General features: G+C 41.3%; 1 protein-coding gene across 1 annotated transcript in view; it reads right to left on the reverse strand.

The window, feature by feature from the left end:
- Positions 1-3,405: 3,405 nt before the first annotated feature.
- LOC307110108 (uncharacterized protein) overlaps positions 3,406-21,593 on the reverse strand; it is a 33,200-nt gene continuing 15,012 nt past the window's right edge. The window contains exons 8-17 of the mRNA XM_079789155.1: positions 20,970-21,524; positions 18,532-18,632; positions 16,274-16,430; positions 10,890-11,359; positions 10,159-10,254; positions 9,311-9,541; positions 7,237-7,259; positions 5,923-6,023; positions 5,612-5,638; positions 3,406-4,639 (exon numbers count right to left, since the gene is read on the reverse strand). Of these exons, the coding sequence (XP_079645281.1) occupies positions 4,074-4,639; positions 5,612-5,638; positions 5,923-6,023; positions 7,237-7,259; positions 9,311-9,541; positions 10,159-10,254; positions 10,890-11,359; positions 16,274-16,430; positions 18,532-18,632; positions 20,970-21,524 (2,327 nt within the window). The 3' untranslated portion in view covers positions 3,406-4,073. The remainder of the gene's footprint in view (positions 4,640-5,611; positions 5,639-5,922; positions 6,024-7,236; positions 7,260-9,310; positions 9,542-10,158; positions 10,255-10,889; positions 11,360-16,273; positions 16,431-18,531; positions 18,633-20,969; positions 21,525-21,593) is intronic.

The following is a 21,593-nucleotide window of genomic DNA, read 5'->3' on the forward strand; positions in this document are numbered from 1 at the left end:
ACTTAAAATAAAGGAGTAGGTGGCTACAATAAAGATAACACTATCTTTTAAACTAAAGAAATAATTACTAACTGCACAATACAGTGTAGTTACCTATAGGCATGATGTTATCTAGAACATATTCATCTTGCATAACTGAAACTTTAAACCTGTTAAATGCAGCGCATTAAGCATTTAAGATGTTAAATATTATATTAAGTGTTTTTAACCCAATAGATAAAGGCAATGAGATTGATAGCAGATTATTAAATAGCAAATCCAAAGAAAATGTTTAGAGGAAATATATTACAACCTAAAACTGTATACTAGAAAGCTAACCATAAGATCAAACATATTTGAAAAATTTTAAAAACAGAATATTTAACCTACAAAAAGATGAGATTAAAAAGGATGTGGTTCCTTAATGAAGTTTTCTATTTCAAAGCACAACTAAAGTACTAATATTTGAAGTAGATTAATATTCTTTCCTAACATTCACTATTTGAAACCACATAAAATGAATCAACAGCAATCTGGAATACTGCTTATGTGCTAGGAAATGAGAAAGTTAGTGCAAACATTCCATTCCCACAACATTCTTATCCTGTTATTCTTAGTACTAGAGGCCCAGTGCATGATTTAATCATGCACCTGGTGCACCAGCGGGCTGGCTGTCCGCCGGTGCACCAGGCCTTTCGAAAGCCTCCTGCGCGGCGGAGGCTTTCGAAAGGCCTTGTGCCGGAGCAGACAGCCGGCCAGCTCCCCCGCTTTGGCTTTTGATTGCGGGGGAGCTGGCCGGCTGTCCGTCGGTGCACCAGGCCTTCCGAAAGCCTCCGGCGCAGCCATGGCACAGACGCTGAGCTCGCGGCCAGTGGCGCCGCGAGCTCAGCGTCCTGCTGGCCCAATCAGCTACCCCGGCCACCCTGAGTCCTGCCCCCTGCACCTCCTGCTGGCCCAATCGTGGGCATAGCGGAGTGATGGTAATTTACATATTACCATTTTATTATGTAGGATTTTTATTTCTGATGAGAAACTGAATGTGATTTAATTTAATCTAATATGGGCCAGTAAGTAGCAACATCAGTATGATTATGAAATTCTGCCTGATTTCAAAGTCAAAGCTCTTAACTGTCCCATGGTCACTCTCTACAACATGTCACCTACAAGCGCACTCTGGTCATTAAGTATTCAACTTGGTTTTCACCATTTCTATGAGCAGCTCCTGCTTAATTAATGTCTATGAGGATTGAGCACATCACTATATCTTGGCACCTAACATTTTCCCATCATGCTTCAGGTTCCTTGTGTAAATCAACATCACATGGGATTTCCCTGCTACCCATAACCTAGGTAATTTGGCTGCTATGTTTTCCTTGGAAGTGAACTACAGAAAGGGCACCTGAGCTGGAGAAACACAGACCCAGTCAGTTCTAATCTTGTCTCCTCCACTCATTAGCCATGGAACATTGGGACATACCTCATAAGTTTATAAATTTCTTCAACTCCATAAAGAATTTATTTTTTAAAAAAATATATTTTATTGATTTTAGAGAAAAAGGGAGAGGGAAAGAGAAACATCAATGATGAGAATCATTGATTTGCTGCCTCCTGCAAACCCCCTACTGGGAATCGAGCCCGCAACCCAGGCATGTGCCCTTGGGTGGAATCGAACCTGGAACCCTTCAATTCACAGGCTGACGCTCTCTCCATTGATAAGAATTTATTTTATGATACTTTTGAAAATTAACTGGGATAAAGATATGCACCCTCTCTCTATATAATTATATGTGTGTGTGTGTGTGTGTGTGTGTGTGTGTGTGTGTAAGTATAAGTGCATGTACATACCTTTCCCAAGCCAAGTACTCTCTTTTTCATTCTACTGAGATGTTATTCCCTCTTTATGTCTTGACTTGAATTCTGTGCATTAGCTGCCCTAATTTATAATGTACAAGAGGCATAGTGCACAAAATTCATGCATGGGAGGTGAGGAAGTCCCTCAGCCCGGCCTGTATCCTCTCGCAATCTGGGACCCCTTGAAGGATGTCAGGCCTAAACTGGCAGTTGAACATCCCTCTCGTAATCTGGGACACTGCATGCACCAGTGACCATACTTTTCATACAGGTGAAAGGCATCTTGCTGTTGTATGGCCAGCTACATTTTTTTTGCCCTGATTATAAAAAGTAGTACATAATATGATCCTTCTGAGGCAGTAGTACCATTTTCCCCATCTTATGGGTGGAAAAACTGAAGCAGAGAGAAGTTAAATAATTGGCTTTGTCACACAGTTATAAGTGTCAGAATCAGGGCTAACCACAATATGTGCAAGCCAGAGTCCATGCATGTTATCACTGCATCATCCTGTTTTTTTAGGGTTAGAGTAGCCCTGCCAGGTTTTAATTTTTAAATCTAAGAACTGTTCCCAATATATAGGGTAGAGTCCCTAGGCCTGGCCAGTGATCAGGGATATCTGTGGGGTGATCGGTGGGTGGGGAGATGGGGGGGGCAGTGGCACCCACCTTGGCTGGCTCTTCTCCCCCACCCCCCATCACTGCCGCCAGTCACTTCCCTCTCGGGGTCCAGAGGCTTAATGCAGGAGCTACCCCCAACTGAGGGTAGCTCCTGTGTTGATCCTCTACCTCCTGGTGGTCAGTGTGCATCACAGCAACCAGGATGTTCTGCTGGTCGTTCCACTGTTTGGTCAATTTACATATTAGGGTTTTATTATATAGGATGTTTCTCTAAAGAAAGTTTGTTCCTTTACTATCCTCAGTGAGTCTATTCCTCATAATTTGAAACTGATTATAAAAGAAAAAATAGAAGTGAATTGGATGGTATATAGGGTGCTATGCTCAGATGTTTTAGCACAGGAAAAGCCCAGAATACCAAAAGGCTGTCCCTAGACATGGGTTCCTCTGCTGGATAGATTTGGAAACTCAATTTTTGTAGTTTTTTTAAATTTCCAATAAAGGGTCATAAAATAGTACCAGCCTTGCCACGGTCAATGTTCTCAGTGGCTAGAGCTCCAGCCTGAGCACCAATGGGTGGCTAATTTGATTTCCAGTCAAGGGCACTTACTTGGATACTTGGATTGCAGATTTTATCCCTCTGGGCACACATGGGAGGCAACCAATCAATATGTCTCTCTCACCTGGATGTTTTTATCTCTCTCTTTTTCTCCCTATCTCCCTTCCACTCTCTAAAAATCAATTTTAAAAAATATCCTCTGGTGAGGATTAACAACAACAACAACAAAAAGTCACAGCCTGTGTATAAAAGTTCTAAGACTGGGACTGGAGTGATCTTGACAAGTAGATTCTGGGCACTTGACAAATGAGCTTCAGTAGAATCATTCTCTGTTCCTCTGAAAGGAACACTTCCATTGCACAGGACACTGACACAGCTTATACATTTTTGTGATCATGAGAGAAAATATTTATTAAATCATGCATGACCCTTAAATAGGTACTTTATATTGAGTGACAGTTTCATACAACAATCTTAAAGAGTTGGGTACAGTTTAAAAATCACAATTTATGTTTTATTTAAAAAAATGTATTCTTTGTTACACACCATGTCAGAGAAGATATTTAAAATAAAACACTCTGAACATAAAATTTTTACTCTGGGTACATTATGACATTTGTTTTTCTCCTCAACTGTCTGATGACACTGCTGTGTGTTAGGAAACAAACAGACATGCTCTCAAATACTCCTTAGTTGTTGTTGTTGGTGGGTGGGGTGATTATGGGTTATCCTAAGGTCATGCATGGTTGCAGACAGCTTTTTCCATAGCTCTCAAAATCAGTGATAAAGGAAAATATGGAGAAATATCAGGGCAGAGATGTTACACCAATATTGCTCTGTCTTTAAGAGGTATAAGATCTATGTCGCTGAGAATACAGAAAAGGGTAACTGGGTAAATAAGATTCTCTTCTAACTTAATCCAGAAAGAGTTGCAAATCCCAAGAACTAGTAAAAGTTCTAAAGAAGAGAGACAACAAGGAAGAGAAGGTTTGAATGTAGATATCAGCCCTGGTGCAGGAGATGAGCCCCAGGACAAGTCGCTACACAGAAATGGATGAGGGAAGAACATTCAGGAGCTTGGTGGGCACAGAGTCAAAGGAGCTAGGCAGTTCCAAGGATTGAAATAGGGATAAACAGTCTGGGAAAAGTGACATTTAGAGAACTTGTAGATGAGTGACCCATGGTTTGTGACATTAAAAAATGAGACAGTCCTTGCTTCATAGTCTAGGAAAACCCCAACTCGGCGGGGAGGAACAGCCATGGAAAGAGTCAAGACCTTGGGATCAGAGGTGTAAGAGTCTTCAAAGGCATTGTACTCAGATTCATTCTGTAACCCTACAACCCAGTAGCCATTTTCAGGTCTAAATCTGGAGTAAGCCTTTTGATAAATTGTGTCTCGTCTAACACCAAACTTTTTATTACAGGAACGTTTTCTATAGTATATCCCTAGGATCCAGGCAGTCTTCTTGGACACATCTATTTCCCAGTAGTGTTTTCCTGATGAGAAATATTGGGAGCCCAAGACACCATAATTATAATACTTTATAGGCCAAATTGGCACAGATGCCAACTGTCTGTGATCCTCTGAAAGGGTGAGATTCAAATTTAAGTTGAATGGATTAAATGTCATGTCCACTGCAGAGAAAAATAAAAAGATAAGATTAGTTATAGATACAGGATTTGGTTTATCTGGTGACTTGGTGAGGGAACTTGGAAGGTGACTAGGAATAACTTGTATTGATGATTGGACAAGTGGGTAAAGCTCTGGAATAATCCTAATATATAAAAACCGGAAGTCAGTGCTGTCTGCTTCCGCTGTAGGTGCAGTGCCCTAGCACCGACTGCTGAGGGGGCTGTGAATCAGGGTCAGCGAGAGGCCTGAAGAGAGAAGCAGGGGCTGATCCATTGCCTCTGAGGCAGCTTTTGATCAGCACTTGCCTCTCTCTTTCTCTCCCAGTATGGCCAGCAGCCGGGCCGCCATTTCTCTTCAGGCCTCCACCTACTAATCAGCCCCGCCTTTCTGATCAGGCCCCATTGATAGGACCAGAGATGCTGACTGGCATAGAAACTGACCAATCAGAACCAAATCTGGGTCAACTGTAAGGAGCCAATGGCTGCCTGGGAGGCGGAGCTTTTGACACTGACTGGCATAACAACCGACCAATCAGAACCAATTTGGCTGGCAGAGGAGGGCAGTTGGGGGCAAGATCAGGCCAGCAGGGGAGGGCAGTTGGGGGTGATATCAGGCCAGCAAGGGAGGGCATTGGGGGTGATCAGGCAGGTAGGCATGCAGAGGCAGTTAGGGGCAATCAAGCAGGCAGACAGGTGAGCAGTTAGGAGTCAGCGGTCCCAGATTGCGAGAAAGATCGGGCCTAAACCAGCAGCCGGACATCCTCCAAGGGGTCCCAAATTGGAGAGGGTGCAGGCTGGGCTGAGGGAACCCCCGCTCCATGTACAAATTTTGTGTACCAGGCCACTAGTGTATTATATATACATATTGGGAAGTGAGGGAAACACCTAGGGCTAAGATCATCAGATCTCACTGAAACCACAAACTTCTGACAGGGGATCAGAACACAGTGATTTAAAGACCCAGTAACTTCTTACCCCAGTAGCACTGGACACGTGTTAGCTCTGAAATGATAAAAGATTTAAGAATGTTGATTAGAAGCAAATGATTAAACACTGATAGCTTGTCTCTAGAATAGGGGAAGGGGAGAAGACTGTGAAGCTAAGAGAATGAACCAGAATCTAGCCATTCTCCCTTAACCACATCTCCATCAGCAACATCCCTTCTTCTCTGAACACCCTCCTTTCTATCCTCATATGAGACTATATCAGCCCCTTACCCACACTCCAGTTTAGTCCCTGACACCATAAACATCTTAGATCCACACTCCTGCCCTGGCTCTCCACACCTTTAAACATGTGCAATATTCCACTCAGATCTGGAGCACGGAATCCATGCTTCAGTTTTTTGGAAATAGTTTTTGGCTTCTTCAATGTCCACACCTCGCTCCTAGGGATGACAAAAAAAAAAAAATGTTGATCCTACATCTCATACCCTTTTGTCCTTCTAATACCACTTTCTTCCTCTCCTTTCATACCATTAATGCACTTGAACCTGCTTCTCTGAGAAGCCTGAGGAGGGGAGAAGGAAGTCCCCTGCTACTGGAGCCAGAAAAAATGTGCTCATGTCTACTTTCCAGTTACCCTCTGTGTGACCTTGGGAAGGTCTTCACCTCAAAGTAAGAGTTTCTTCTTCTAAAAAATATAATAATTAGCCTTTCCCTTGATACCTCATGGAAAGAATAGGAATTAGATGAAATAATGTGTAAGAAAAGCCTTTGCTACCTCTAAAATGGTATGTAATATTTGTCATTTTCCACATCACAATGAGTCTCCCATAAAGGGGCCCCAGATGTGGTTTCCAGGCAGATCAGTGGTGAGGCTGCAGATCCTGACTGGGATACAGGTCTTCTTTTGGAGACCCTTTGAGCCTGTGCCCCAGTCCAAAGCCTGAACTCCAGTGGTGTGGCCCACAAATAACATTTGAGATGTCAGGTATTCTGGGAAAAGTTAAAAACACTTGGAAAAGGAAAAATTGTCTACTGAACAAAAATGGTTAGACTCTCATGTGTTTGTAAAGAACTTGAAGCTGCCAGATGAATTGGCGACAAAAGACACAAAGGCTACATTTTCCTATTTAAGCTTTTAAAGTGTGTGAATAAGATATATTAATTATTGGCACAAGGGTCAAAGCCACAAATCACAAGGCTAAAGTCTGTTTTTGGAATTCGAAAGAGAACCTTGTAGAATGGCCTGGTCTCCTCTATTCCTGCTAAGCAAAGTAAATATAGGTGCTGCCCCATAACCTATTTTAGAGCTCGATGAGGCCCTGCATATGATAAAGACAAGCATCTATGAAATACAGGAACCAGAGCAAGGACAGAGAGTGAATTGAATGTAGTAATAAGAGTCTGATAGAGAAGTCCCTTATCCTTATTATCCTTACTGGCTCTAATTGTGAATTTCAACCATTGGATTCACTACCATAGAATCTGGTTCATTCTCAATAAATATGGGACAGTTAAATCCTCAGCAATTTAAAATAATACTACATCTAACTTTTCTTGCTTTGGGAGAGTTGTCATTCTGGTTGATGACCAAATAACTCTCATGACTACAAACCTTTCTTTATAAATGCACCACTCCTGGTCATCCATACGTACCATTTCATGATTCCACTTGTGTCCTAGGGAGAAGAAAGAAAACATGAACAAAGGAGCGTAAATATTAGAGCAAGATTAATGAAAGAAAGGATAGAAATATAAAAAGTTATTTGAAAATATTAACAAAATTGACAAACCTTTAGTTAGACATTCCAAGAATAAAAAGAGAGAGGAGGAAAATTACTAAAATAAGGAATTAAAAAGGAGACATTACTAATGACTTTATAGAAATTAAATATTATAAAGGTTAGGGACTATTGTATGCCAATAAGTTAGATAACCTAGGTTAAATGGACAAGTTCTTAGAAACATGGAAGCTACCAATACTGATTCAGGGAGATATAGAAAATCTGAATAGACCTGAAATATGTAGAGATTGGATTGGAAAATCTGATAGATCAGAAACATGTAGAGATTGGATTGAAAAATCTGAATAGACATGAAACATGTAGAAATTGGAGTGGATTTCCAGCAAAGAAAAATGCAATCCCAGATGGCATTACTGGGAAATTCTACTAAAAGTTTAAAGAAGAAATATTACAAATAATTCATAAATTGTTCTCAAAAAAATAGAAGAGGAGGGAATACTTCCTAACTCGCTCTATGAGGCCAATATTATTCTGATGCTAAAACCAGACAAAGACATCACATGAAAGGTAAACTATAGGCCAATATCCTTTATGACTATCGAAACTTTTAACTATTTGTAGGAGATTGAATCCAGAAAAATAGAAAAGATTATATATCATGGTCAACATTTTATTCCAGAGATGCAAAATTGGTTGAACATAAAAGCAATCAATATAAAACATCATATTAATAGAACAAAAGATAAAAAACACATAGCTATTTCAAAAGACAGAAAAAAAATCATTTGCCAAAATCCAACGCCTTTCATGATAAAAACAAAACAGTACTAACAATAAACTAGGAATAGAAGGGGACTTCCTCAGCCTAATAAAGGCACCTAAGAAAAACCCACAGCGAGCACACATCATACTGAATGATGAAAATGAAAAACGGAGTACTTTCCCCCCTGAGATCAGGAATAAGATGGGATGTCTGTTGACACTACTTGTGTTAACATAGTACTAAAGGTTCCAATAGAGACTATTAGACAAGGAAAAGAAGTAAAAAGCATCTATATTGGAAAGGAAGTAAAATTCTTCTTTATTAGCAGAATGCATGATGTTATGTATAGAAAACTTCTTCCAGTTTTTTTTTTTAAATTTTAACTCACACACAGGTGCTGTTGATTCCAATCATTGTCTATTGTGTCTCATCATGTATCCAGAATAATACATTCCACAGCAAAGAAGAAACATAGCAACATTGTCTATTGTGTCTAATCATGTATCCAGAATAATACATTCCACAGCAAAGAAGAAACATAGCAACAACTCAGAATATCTAAAACAGAATCTCTATTCACCAAACCGTATTGTTTTCTTTCTTACGCCCTCTTGTCAAAATGGTTAAAATACACATTCAGTCCCTTTCCCAAACTCTAAAACATCTTACCAATTCGTCATTTCTATATCCTTAACTTATTTTGGTTGTCTGCATTTCCACATCATTACCACTATGGATTGATTTGTTTTTGAACAATATGTATCAATATATAGGGTGTCCTCAAAATGTATACATACTTTGAATAATTAATAATTATTCAATGGGTTAAATTTGATAAGAAAGAAACATCAATTGAGCTATCAGAAAAAAAAAATGTGTGTATACATTTTTGGGGGCTCCTTGTATTTGGCCTTACTCTTAATGCCACTGGCCAGGTTTACAACCAAAGGAATGTTTTGTTCTCTGTATTAGCAGAGAGTTTAAAAAAAAAAATGTGTCCAGAGAGATATTACTTTAGTCACAGACGGATCTGACAGTGCAAATCCTGGCCTTTTTGTGTTTCATGATTCTCTTTTCTTCCCTCTCTGTTGACTTTATTCTCAGGCGCTCTATAAGGTCAAAGGAACCTTTTAGTGTCAACACCAGGATTAGATCCAAGGGCACAGAAGAGAAGGCAATTTAGGCTGTGTTTTAAGAATCTCAGATTGGGTCCCCTTTTTACCTGCAGCAGCTCCATGGCTGACCATTCACTGCGACGCTCCAGATCTGAGATGAGTTCTTCCAGCAACTGGCTCTGCTGAACCAGTTCATTCTCAGCCTCAGCTAAGTCATTCAGGGTCTTCGTCTCCTCTTCCTCCAATTTCTGCAGTTCTCTTTGCTCTTCACTGTCCAGGATGCTTCTAAGCTGATTAAATTCTGTTTGTATCCTTTGTTTCTCAGTCTGTATCTGATTCTGCAAGGTGAAACAAGAGAGAGAAGTAATGAGAGCCTATTGTGGAAGGGATTAGGAGCCAGGAAAAAAAAAATGTTTTCAGGGAGTTCTAACCAGGAAAGGATTAGAAACAGGGGAGCAATTTTGGGGAAAGCTGTTTTTCCTTTTCAGTATAAACCCAAAAGGCCTCAGACTCTCTTATTTAGTCCAACCCTGGAACAAATGTAAAACTGGAGCGAGGTTTAGGTTGTAGACAGCTGTCCTGGACATTCATGCCTTCCCACACTCTCACATTTGAACTTTGAATCTTGCCTTCCTTCCACTGGAGGTGTCAGAGCCTCACTGGAAAACAGGAATGGAAGACAGAATTCTTCAGCCTTCCTCACCATTAAGACTGTTTTTGCTCTCAATTCCAAATGCCTGTGTGTACAATTTGTAATTGTAATATATTTAGTTGTAACATCTACTCTCCTGCCCCCACCTCCAACAGAGACAGGACAAGGAAGAGAACTAACCAAATGGCTTCTGGACTCATTCAATGTCAGGGAATGAAGAGAAACGGGCTTCCTTGTGATTGGCGTGGAAGTTCCTGCCAAGATTCCTATGTCAGAAATTACCCAGGAAGAGTCTCCTCCTACCTTCCAGGAAGTTCTCTCTTCTCTGATGTCAGTACCCAACTTCTCAGCTTCCTGATGCTCCTTCCTCAGCCTGCCCAGAGCTGCCTGGAGCTTGTCCTGTGAGAGAGAGGAATCATACCAGAGTCAAGCCATGGTCTTTCTTAGCACCTGGAAAGAGAATAAATGAGGAATAAATAAGGCTGATCTCAGAAGAGACTGGTTTACTGATTAGAATCTGGTGATTATAATCTATGACCTGGGAGAAAATCTGAGGAGGTGAATGTTTTCTTTATTCCTGGGTAATGAAAGTGACTACCTCCTCACCAAGAGTAGCCTGATTTTCTTTCTTTTTAGAGTAAATATTGATTCTGTTATGGCCAAGGAAAGTCCTATTCTCTTATTAAAACTCTTTCCACATCCCATCCCCAATGTTAATAGCAACCGTCCTGCTGGGAGGAGTAATGAGAGCTAAACTTGTGAAAGAAATTCTCCATCCACACGATGAAGGAGAAAAGAGGAAAACCTTTCACTGTTGGCCAAAGTCTGTACTTAGACTCATACTTTATGTAAATGGAAGGAATACATAGTGATGTCCCTCAGGATTGGGAAGCCAAGCATAGGGTAAGTGACACATGGAAGGAAATTGCAGGAGTCAGTACTAAGATGCTGTGGTGAGTAAAGTAGGATGGAAAGGTGAGATTTCCCACCGGAGTACTATCTTTCACCTCATCTCCCTCCATCCTGGGCCTTACCTGGCATTCCTTGATTACCTCCTCCATGAGGACTATCTGATGACCACAGTGCTCCCGGGACCATTCACAAAGCTGACAAATAGCCTTCCTATCCTCTTTACAAAAGAGTCGGAGTCTCTCTCCATGGCTCAAACAGAGATCATTCGTCTGCCCTTCCTCTGGGCTTAACTTGACCTCTTTGACTCTCTCTACTATGTTGGCTAGATGCTGATTAAACCATAGGTTTCCAAATGAGTATTTGACACCACACACAGGACAGCTGCTTTCCCCTCCTGGGCCGATCTCTGACTCCTTGTTGTCAGTGACGCAGGCTTGGCAGAAGCTGTGGCCACAGTGTAGACTCAGGGGTTCTGTCAAAAGTTCCAGGCAGATGGCACAAGTCACCTTCTCCTTCATGTTCACCAGGAATTTTAAAGCCATGGCAGCTACTCCCCTGGTTTCTTCCTGAGGCTCTTCTTGCTTAAAGATTCCTAGATGGGTGGGCAGATTGAAAGGATATGGCATAAGAATGGCACAAATAAAAGGGATGCTAACTGTGCACACTTTAAAGATTGGTCAAGGCTGAAAAACTGAAAGACATAACAAAAGAGAGGGGAAAAATGAATCCAGTGACTTGGATAAGCCACCAATGCCTCAGAGCTTTTGCTTTTCTTTCAGCCTGGAATGATCCTCCCTTGACATTTGTGTGACTTCCTCTTACATTTCACTGAACTTTCTTCTTGCATGTCTAGTATGACTAACTTTTCTACAGCACAACCAACAAAGCATCATTTGGTGTATTATTTGACATCTTTTTCTTATTACCACTATATAATGTATGATATCCTTCCTTAAATATCCTACTCCTAAAGTGTAATCCACACATGGACCAGGCACTTGTCTGGGAACACAATACTAGATAAATATATAAAGAACCTCATTTCTCCATAGGCCAGTGGTTGGCAAACTCATTAGTCAACAGAACCAAATATCAACAGTACAACGATTGAAATTTCTTTTGAGAGCCAAATTTTTTAAACTTAAACTTCTTCTAACGCCACTTCTTCAAAATAGACTCGCCCAGGCCGTGGTATTTTGTGGAAGAGCCACACTCAAGGGGCCAAAGAGCTGCATGTGGCTCGCGAGCCGCAGTTTGCCAACCATTGCCATAGGCGATTAGACTTTTTAAAAAATCTTTATCTTTTCTTTCCTTTAATTAGCAGCTCATGATAGGTGAGCTTTGGGACCATAGAAATGGTTTCCAGTCTGTCCCACACAAAGCCCTCTGATATTTACTCCCCAGCGACACTGATAGAAACAGCAAGGACCACTATAGGGAAGTAATCTTATTACTAACAATTATTAACCAGTTACAATTACACATCACTTTGACCTATTTATTCCTCATGTAAAAATCCTTAAAAAATAAGAATACTCTCTTTTTTTCTGATCTGTACATGGAATCAAGTGACTTACAAAGATTATTCAATTTAGTAAGTGAATTGGAGTGAATAGAATGTCTTCAGGGTCCTCTTTCAGAGGTCTGGTAGGTATGATAAACACCACCGCACAGAATTACACGTTTTGGGGAAATTAAATAGGAGATCATCAAAAAATCCCCTTTGAATAAGTAAGGATTAGGCTGAAAGATAAAAGATGAGAAGGGAATATGGAATGGTAAATAGGAAAAATATTTTAGGGAGAAGAATGCCCTATTGATGGAGGACACAGCATCTTCTAATTTTAGAACACCACTGTGGCTGGTGTGCAGAGAGCTGCTAGGCCTTTTGCAATACAGGAGCCTAAGGGTCTAGAAATGTGACACTTCCTAAATGATATAAAAGTGACAGTCTCTTGTTTACAAAAGACCTGTCATGGGAGGTATAAAGTACTTCCTAGATCTCCATACAAACTCTCATTAGAGCTCACCTGGGGCAGTCATGCCAACATGCTATGTCTCCTATCTTATATGCCTTTGCTAAGCTAAGTAAACCTGGCTGGTTTATGTCCTGTTGTCACATGAGTAGGAATGGCCAAACCTGGAAGTATAGCGGTGGTCCATCAGCAGTAGCATGGTGACACTGACTCTTAAAGCCTGGGCTAAATATGGACAAGGAGCTGTAAGGTGAGGGGAGAAGACCTCAGTGGCTATGAATGTCTTGATATGTCTTCTAATGGATTGAAATTGTGTCCCTCACACAAATATTTTGCCTGTGTGCATGTAGCCTTATTTTGCATTGAGGTTTTTGCAGATGTAATCAAGTTAAGATGAGGTCATACTGGAAGAGGGTAGGTTCTAAATCCAATGACCAGAGTTAATATAAGAAGAAAGGGTACACAGATATATAAAAAAGAAGGCCATGTAACAATGGTGGCAAAGAAGGCCATCAAGGCAGGGACTGTTGAGATGGCTGGAAACCACCAGAAACTAAGGGAGAGAGGGGGGACAGATTCTCCTGAGGCTCCAACTCTACCACTACTTTGACTTTGCACATTTGTCGTCCTGAACTGCGAAAGAATAAATCCCTGATGTTTTAACCCATCTAATTTGTGGTAATTTGTTACAGCAGCATTAGGTTATTAATATAATTGAAAGAATTTGATAGTGAAAGATCTGAGATGTGTAACAAACTATAAATCTTCCCTTCCCCTTGCTCTAAAAAGAAAGGATGGGGATATAATGAAAGCTGTATAGATATACCTGTAGGCCTAGGAATCTGCCCACTTCTTTAATGATTCATGAACTGAACCTGATGAGGAATAAGACTTCCATGAATAGGGGTTGAAAGGAGCAATTCAGCCAATGGTACAGATACTAAAAGTTGTCTAAAGTCCATATTCTATTAGCCCCTTTCTGGGGTGGCAATTGATTAGATCAGGCTCTGGTGACTAACAAAAACAGGGGTTTATGTAACATGATAATTTCTACCCATGCTTACAATGGAATATCTGAGCCAACCACAGGTGTGCACTTCTCTGTTATCTTTTATTCTTTTCAATATCCAACCGATGCTGAAAAACACCAAGAACCTATGGAGAAGAGAGGAACAGAGCATGCTTTCTCCCACGGGGTTGTGGACCTCACATCAGAGTGGGACTAAAAGGAGTTGATGTCAAAACACCTGCCATCTTAATGATCATAGAAAGAGAAAGGTACAGAGAAGGCAGAGCCCCACACATGGGTGGGCAGTGACTCCACCAATGTTTAAGAGTGACCCAAGAGCTGAGCAGCAGTCAGGGAGTTAGGGAAGGAACACAAGTTGCATCTGCCTGATGGAACTGTCAGGTCAGCTGGTTACCCTAAGTGTCAGACATCTGAGAATCCCACAATTGAGTATTCTCTTCACATCTGGACTTATAATAAGGCAAAATCTATGCCTTTCTGCAGGTTAGATAATAAAATGAAAGTGTCTCCTGGAAGTAAAGTGCAGAAAGGATTTCCTTTGAAGTTTTCAGACAATATCCTAGATACTTCTCTTGGTGTCCTGGATCATGAACTGCCAATGGGGAAAGTAGGACCTGTTTTTGGCATCCAGAGACCAGGTGAACTCAGAAACACTGCAACTGCCCCTCCCCATTCATCTAGGCTCAGAGTCTCTAATTCAGCCACCCCTTAGAGTCCAAGGCTAAATCTCCTCCACATTAATGACCCTTCTCCCCAAGAGCTCTAGCAAAGTGTTCAGCATGTCACTCACCCTAATTCAACGTTTTAAAAACATTAGCCCATAATCATAGTCATTCTGGTGGCAGCTGCTTTGACATCAACTCCTCCTTTTTTTTATTTAAATCATCACCTGAGGATTTGTTCAGAGAGAGAGAGAGAAGAGAGAGAGAGAGAGGGAGAGAGAGAGAGAGAGAGAGAGAGAGAGAGAGAGAGAGAGAGACAAAGACATCAGTTGCCTCCTGTACGCACCCCACGTGGGCATAAACCCCGCAACTCAGGTATGTACCCTGGGAATAGAACCCTAGACCTTTTGTTGTACGGGACAATGCTCCAATCAACTGAGCCACACCAGCCAGGGCTAGTCACCTTCTTATATATCACATCAATTATTTATAATTTGTTATGATCTCTCTCCAACTAGAATGTAAGCTCTTATATGTATTTAACATGTTTTGCATGTTGAATGGATATCCAATGCACTTTTTCTCAGCAGCAGCCTGCTTTCATTCATATGAATTAAATTTTTTAAAAAATAAGTAAGTACATCTATTTTATCTCTTGTATTAGGCATTGTTCTTGACCCTGGGAGACAATATGTGGGCAGAAATGGACCCTCTCCAGGGTAGGCATAGATTCCCAGGAAAGCAGTAACAGTGACTTCTGAAAAGTGGGAGTATAGAATAGAATGGGTATGTGTCAGAAAATATGTGACATGTCAATGGTGTGCAAATTTTTCCCTAATGACCTTAGGATGATACATGATCAGTGTCGGAGCAAACTTCTTTTTTTTAAATTTTTATATTTTAATATATATAGGTATATATTTATATTAAACTTCTTAGCAGGACCATTGAATCTTTGGTCTCCTTCTGGGCAATCAATAGTCAACCCTATTAATGAGCTCTGAACAAAGAAAAACAGTAAGCAGCAGAGGTAACAATCAATGCAAAGGTGTGTCTAAGAGCTCTGAGGCTGGTGAGGACACCAGTCAGGGTCAATGAACTACTGAAGTGAGAGCAAGCAGGTCTCTTCAGGGAAGTGCAAGTAGATAGAGCCCTGAGACTGAAGCTCAGGACACAGGAGAAAAGGCGGCCTCAGAGGCAGGCAGCAGACCAATCATTAGCCTGCTGTCTTCAGACTGGCCAGCAGCTGAGGCTGTGTCAGGAAGGCCACAGACAGCCCCTCGGTGGTTGCAGAAGGGGCCTGAAAGAATCAGGTTCAATATTACCCCGGCCATGTCCCCAAGACTCCATTCTATCTGATGCCCCATACTAGGAGCTTGGGCTTTCGCACACTTGTAACACTTGTAAAACAGGGACCTCCTTTACAAACGGAGTGGAGTGAGTAGAACAGACTTTCTGTTTATCTCTTTAAGAAAGAAAGAGAGAGAGAGAGAGAGAGAGAGAGAGAGAGAGAGAGAGAGAGAGAGAGATTACAGTCCCCTTCAGCAAGATAGGTAATCAAAACTATAGAATAGGAAGAGGATGGGGATGAACTCAGCCTGGAAAAATAAGGGTCCCTCCAGGAAGCAAACAAGGCCCTCTGCCTCTTCAATACTCCTTTCTCTCAAGCTGTCCCTCTCCAGACGCTGCCCTGTGTCTGCACTCAGAGTAGGAAGCCTGCAGCTGGCTTTTCTTCCCTTCAGAGCACATCTGCGCCACAAAATACCTCACCTAACTTCACCTAGTACCTCTCTCCGCGAGTCTCCCACGCTGGGCCTGCCACAAACCTCCCCACCCACCTTCAGGTCCCAGCGGAGGTGTCTTGACTCCTGGTTCAAGTGGTGAGGGAAAGACGGGGCAGTTCTGGTCAGGGTTCATTCTCCAACCCGGGCTCAGTCTGCAGGAAGTAGTTCCTCCTGAGGAACTGGCTGAGAAGTGAAAGTGAAATTCTTGGGGCTAGCAGGAAAAGGAAAGGGGACGGAGCTTCTGGACCAAATGGTGGCAGTCCTTCAGGGCAACAGCAGAGAGTAATGCTTAAACCCAGTGTTTGTAGAAGGGTGGGGTGGGGAGGGAAGATTTGCCCCAGGGGACATTTGGCAGAGTCGGAAAGTTTTGGTTGTCATGACTACGGGGAAGGCTGCTGCCATCTAGTGGTAGAGGTCAGGGATACAGCTAACCATTCTACAATGCACAGAACTCCCACAACAAAGACTTATCCAGGCCAACCTTCTATCAAATGTACTGTGTTCGAAATAGAAAATAATGGTCACTTTTGGATACCATTAGGGTATCAAGAGTTCCTCTGGTGCATTACTTGCAGTTGAGTTATACCTCTGGGAGGCAGAAATGGCTAGAATGAAGGATAAGCAATTTGTTGTAATCTGCAACTGGTTCCATGAGATTGTATTTGGAATTCCAGGTAAACAAGAGATACCACAAGAATTGGAAAGGGTCACACCATGGAGACTCGTTTATATAGGCAGAGGGAGAACTGAAATTATCCGGAGGATGATAGCAACCATTACAGGAGTAAAGTGGCAGCTTTTGTTACCAAGTAAAGGGGTCTGTTAGACACCAAAGCCCAATCAAAAGGTTTATTTTGAAGGAAATGACACCAAACCCAGAGTCCCAGGTGAGCTATTGTTCTGAGACCTGGCTCCCTGATGGCTTCCAGGTGATGGGTTCTATAGGTGGAAAATCATTAATTATGGCAACTGAGGGAGTTGGGGTTGTGGGTTCTGCTGGCTGGCCAGGGCCAAGGCGGGGAGAAGTTGAGCATTGTATCAGGTCTTAATGTCAGCCATAGTGTCATCCTGTCTGGTGTCATGAGGGTGTGGTCGGTGGGGTGGTTCCTCTTTGCTGGGTCTGGAACTGAAACACAACTGAAGTCTATTTTGACTGAAACTCTGTGGTCAATAGATTTGAGGCTTTGTTCCAAAGATTTTTTTGATGCTGAGTAGAACCTCATTGTCCTGATGGCTTAATAACTAAGGGAATGGACATGCAAGGGAGAGGGAGATGGCGAGTCAGGGTGCTAAATGGGGCCAGTTTAAACCAAAAGGAAAGAAAGGAGAAAAAGTCACATTAAAGAAATAAAATTTCTGCTTCACTTTCCTGGATCCCTCTGATTTATTCCCATTATTCCCCATAGCCCCACACTCTCCCAAAGCTGAACCAAGCCATGGCAAGGATGTAGAGCAACTGAAGTCAGATGTAAAATGGTACTATCATTTTAGAAAATAGTTTGGCAGCTTCCAAAACCTTACCCATTTACCTACCTTATAGCCCAGCTATTTTGGAGCTAGGCAGTTAGACAAGAAATGAAAGCATGTGTTTACTGTTTGAGTTTTACAAGAAATGTTCACAACAGCTATATTTGTAGTAGCTAACAGCTGGAAACCACCCACATTTGCATCAACAGGCAAATGGGTAAGTTTTTACATACAATATAATTATATTGATACAATGACCCATTGATACAATAGAATACTACACGGCAATAATAATGGAATGGGTTCTTGATAATATAAGCAACAATCTGGAGCATGACAGAAACCAGACAACAAAACTGAAGGATTTATTTATATAAACCTCTAGAGAATGCACACTGAGACAAAGCAGACAGTGGTTGCTAGGGGATGGGGGTGAGGTGGGCAGAGACAGAAGAGATTACAAAGGGGCAGGAGGAAGCATTTGAAGAGGGTGGATATCTTGATTGTCTTGATGGTGATGTTTCACAAGTCAAAACTTATCAAATTGTAGACTTTAAATATGTGCAATTTACATGTCAATTGTATCACAATAAAAATGTTTAAAAAGCCCTTCACTCCAAATTTTTTTCTTTATAAAGTAGAATAAAATGTAAATGCCAGCTCTAGCAAGAACAGGCTTGTTGAAAAATGTTAGGATTAAGTTTACCACTTGCCTAAGACTCCAGCAACAGCATTGCCCTCACTCAGTCTTTTTCTTATGAACTTTAGGCTACAGGATGGAATAAACAGCCCAGAAAAAATCTGAGATCCTGGATCTTCTGAAATGAGGAAGAGGAGTTGCTTACGGTTCCAGGCCACGAGGCGACTTGGCATCCACCAAAATCTGCATTTTCCTTCCCTGGAAATTTGCTTGTACTTGCTTGTATGTGGCTAGACATCTTACAATCTTTTTGTAATTCGGTGGGGCCACATGGCTATTCTCAGTAGCAGAAAGTTGTGAGCAGAAATTAAGAATTCCACATAAGAACTAAGGACTTAAGAAGCAAACTGCCTCCCCAGTTTTCTTTGCCTTTCTGCTGTCTTGATATTGATGGCAATAACTGTCTTTGGAGATGGCAGAGCCATGGATAGAGCTTGCCCCATGCATCCCATGTGGAATAGTGCCACTCACCCCCTAGTTATATTCATGTTTTTTACATAAGCAATAAATACATTTATTGGATCCATTTTGTTTTGGGGTTTAATTTTCATAGCAGCTTAGCCTACTGCATCACGCCAAAAATGTCAAGGCCAGGAGGCCCCTGCCCAGACACCCTCCCCCCATGCCCCAGAGAAAGCCAGGGCTGCAAACTCATTCTAATTTCTCCCCACATCTCACCTACAGCATCCCAGCAAGCACTTGATTTTCCTATTAACTAAAGTCATTCACTAGGTACCTCCATAGGGAGAGGACAGCTGGGCTAACTCCTTTCACCTGGAACTTACTACATGGGAAAAGAAATGAAAAGGGCACAATTACAGATTCTTTTACCATCATCTCTTATCCCCCAACTTCCATCAGCCACATGGGCACTGGTTGGCTTCTGTTCCTTTCATATTTCTTCTGAATAAAGTCCAGATAAGAATGAGTGTGCATTTGGCCTCTGGTCTCCCACAAATTTAACCTCCCAAATGAAACCTTACCCCAACCCGGCGAGGGGGCACGGCTTTTACTGTGACCTATATTTCATCTCATACAGACACTAACTGACTAAAGCTGAGATAGGAGGATGAACTAATAATTCCTCAAACCACAATGGATCTTCAAATGTCCAACAGCCTGAGGGCTAAAGACAGGGACCAGACTATGCACAATCTGTTCTCTGGCCATGACCTTTTTCTATGATCTTCTAAATTATAAATTTCTAGATAAGTTCAGATCTTCTTCTCTCTGCCAGTACCTTCTACACAAATGCCTCAGAGGTAGAGGATCCATGTGGATATACGAGTAACATCTTCCTTATACTAGAGCCCCCTTATTGGGAGAAATTGCACTACAGGATAAGCTGTCCAATCAACATGTAATGCGAGCCACATATATAATTTAAAATTTTCTAGTATCTACATCAAACAAGTAAAGTAAAACAAGTGAAGTTAATATATATTTTATTTAACACAATATATCCAAAATATTATGATTGTACTCTACAATATAAAAATAATTAATACAATCTTTTATATTATTTTTTGAACCAGTGGTGTACATTTTACACATATAGCATGTCTCAATTCAGATTAGTCAAATTTGAATTGCCAGTGGCTCTTGGCTACTGACTGGACATTAGCTCTAGTTAACTCCTTGATATTTGTTCCCACCCTCACTCCACCTCATAATTGCTTTTACAGTTGGGTCCAAAAGCATATAGCACCTCTCTACCCCAGTCATAGCTGCTCACTCACTGGCTGTTCATATTGAGCATAAAGGAAAGGGGATGTGGAGAAATGGAAAGAAATCATTCTCTTCCTAAAATAATCTATATTGGATGGATCATTTTCCTCTTTCCTTTTAGTACTTCAATGCACTTGACAGATTTTGTTTTAATTTTTCAATTACTACTCTTAACATTTTAAGATCCATGGAGGTTGTAGTAAAAACTGGTCGGAATTTCTTTCTTTAAATTTAAAGCCTTCAAAATTAACATAATAGGCTTTAGCACTCTTATATGTACTTACACAAACATACATCAATTTCTTTGCTCATTTACTGCATTTTCTAAAACCTGTGATATATAAGAATATAAAGATACAGGTCAATTTTTTTATAAATAGAGATAAAAATAAAATCTAAGACATGTATTAGCTAAACGAATTCAGTATTGCACATGAAAAATGATAGTGTCTTATCTCAGGAATTTGTATTAGGCTTAAACATTGAAACAAATCAATGTACTCCAATAACAGAATAAAAATGACATGATTATCTCAGTCATTAGGGACAATATCTGTTGAAACTCATTTTTCCATTCAGAACAAAAACTTAGAGCAAATTAAGAGGACTTCCCAAATTTGATCCTATGCATTGACAAAAAAATACCATGATTAATAGTAAAAGGCTGAAAGTTACCCTTAACCTATCTCTAGAGCTGTAATAACTTAATGAAGGATGTTCATTGTCACCACCAGGGCATCATAGCCCTGAGTAAATGTTCAAAGAAAAAGGAGGGAGACTGCAGAAAACAGAAGGTCAGAAAGCCTCAAAGGGTCCTCCTCAGGTGTGGGTGTGGGAAGCAGAATGTTCAAGAGCTTGGGCGACGCAGGGTGATTGGAACTACACAGTTGCAAGGATTAAAATATGGGCAAAGAGTGGTAGGAAAGTAATATTTAGTGAAGGTGTAGATGGGAAAGCCGTGGTTTGTGACATTAAAAAAGGAGACAGTGCCGGCCTCATAGTCTACGAAAACCCCAACCCGGCGAGGGGGCACGGTCATGGAGAGGAGCAGGGAACTGGAAGAGTCCTCGTAGGCTCTATATTCATGTTTATGGTGCAACCCAATCACCCAGTAGCCATTTTGAGGTTGGTATCTGGAGTAAACATTGCGATTGTTCGCAAACTGGTTGACAGAGAATGGAGGTCCCACAGCATCGCTGCACACGCCCAGGATCCAGTCAGTCTTCTTGGCCACATCCACTTCCCAGTAATGTTTTCCTGAGGAGAAATGCTGCAAGCCCAGGACGCCACAGTCATAGTGCTCTTCCAGATGAGACCCAGGCAGAGTGGCACCCACAAATCTCACCTGTCTCCGGTTTTTCGACAGGACAAGGTTTAAATTAGCTGTGTGTGGATTCAGAGTCACGTCCACTGTGGGAAAAGGTACAACATCAGCAGATGACAAGGGGTGACACAGACGTGGGTGGGAGGAATTGGAAC

Source organism: Cnephaeus nilssonii (genome assembly GCF_951640355.1).
Source record: "Cnephaeus nilssonii genome assembly, chromosome: 13".
Classification (NCBI taxonomy): domain Eukaryota; kingdom Metazoa; phylum Chordata; class Mammalia; order Chiroptera; family Vespertilionidae; genus Cnephaeus; species Cnephaeus nilssonii.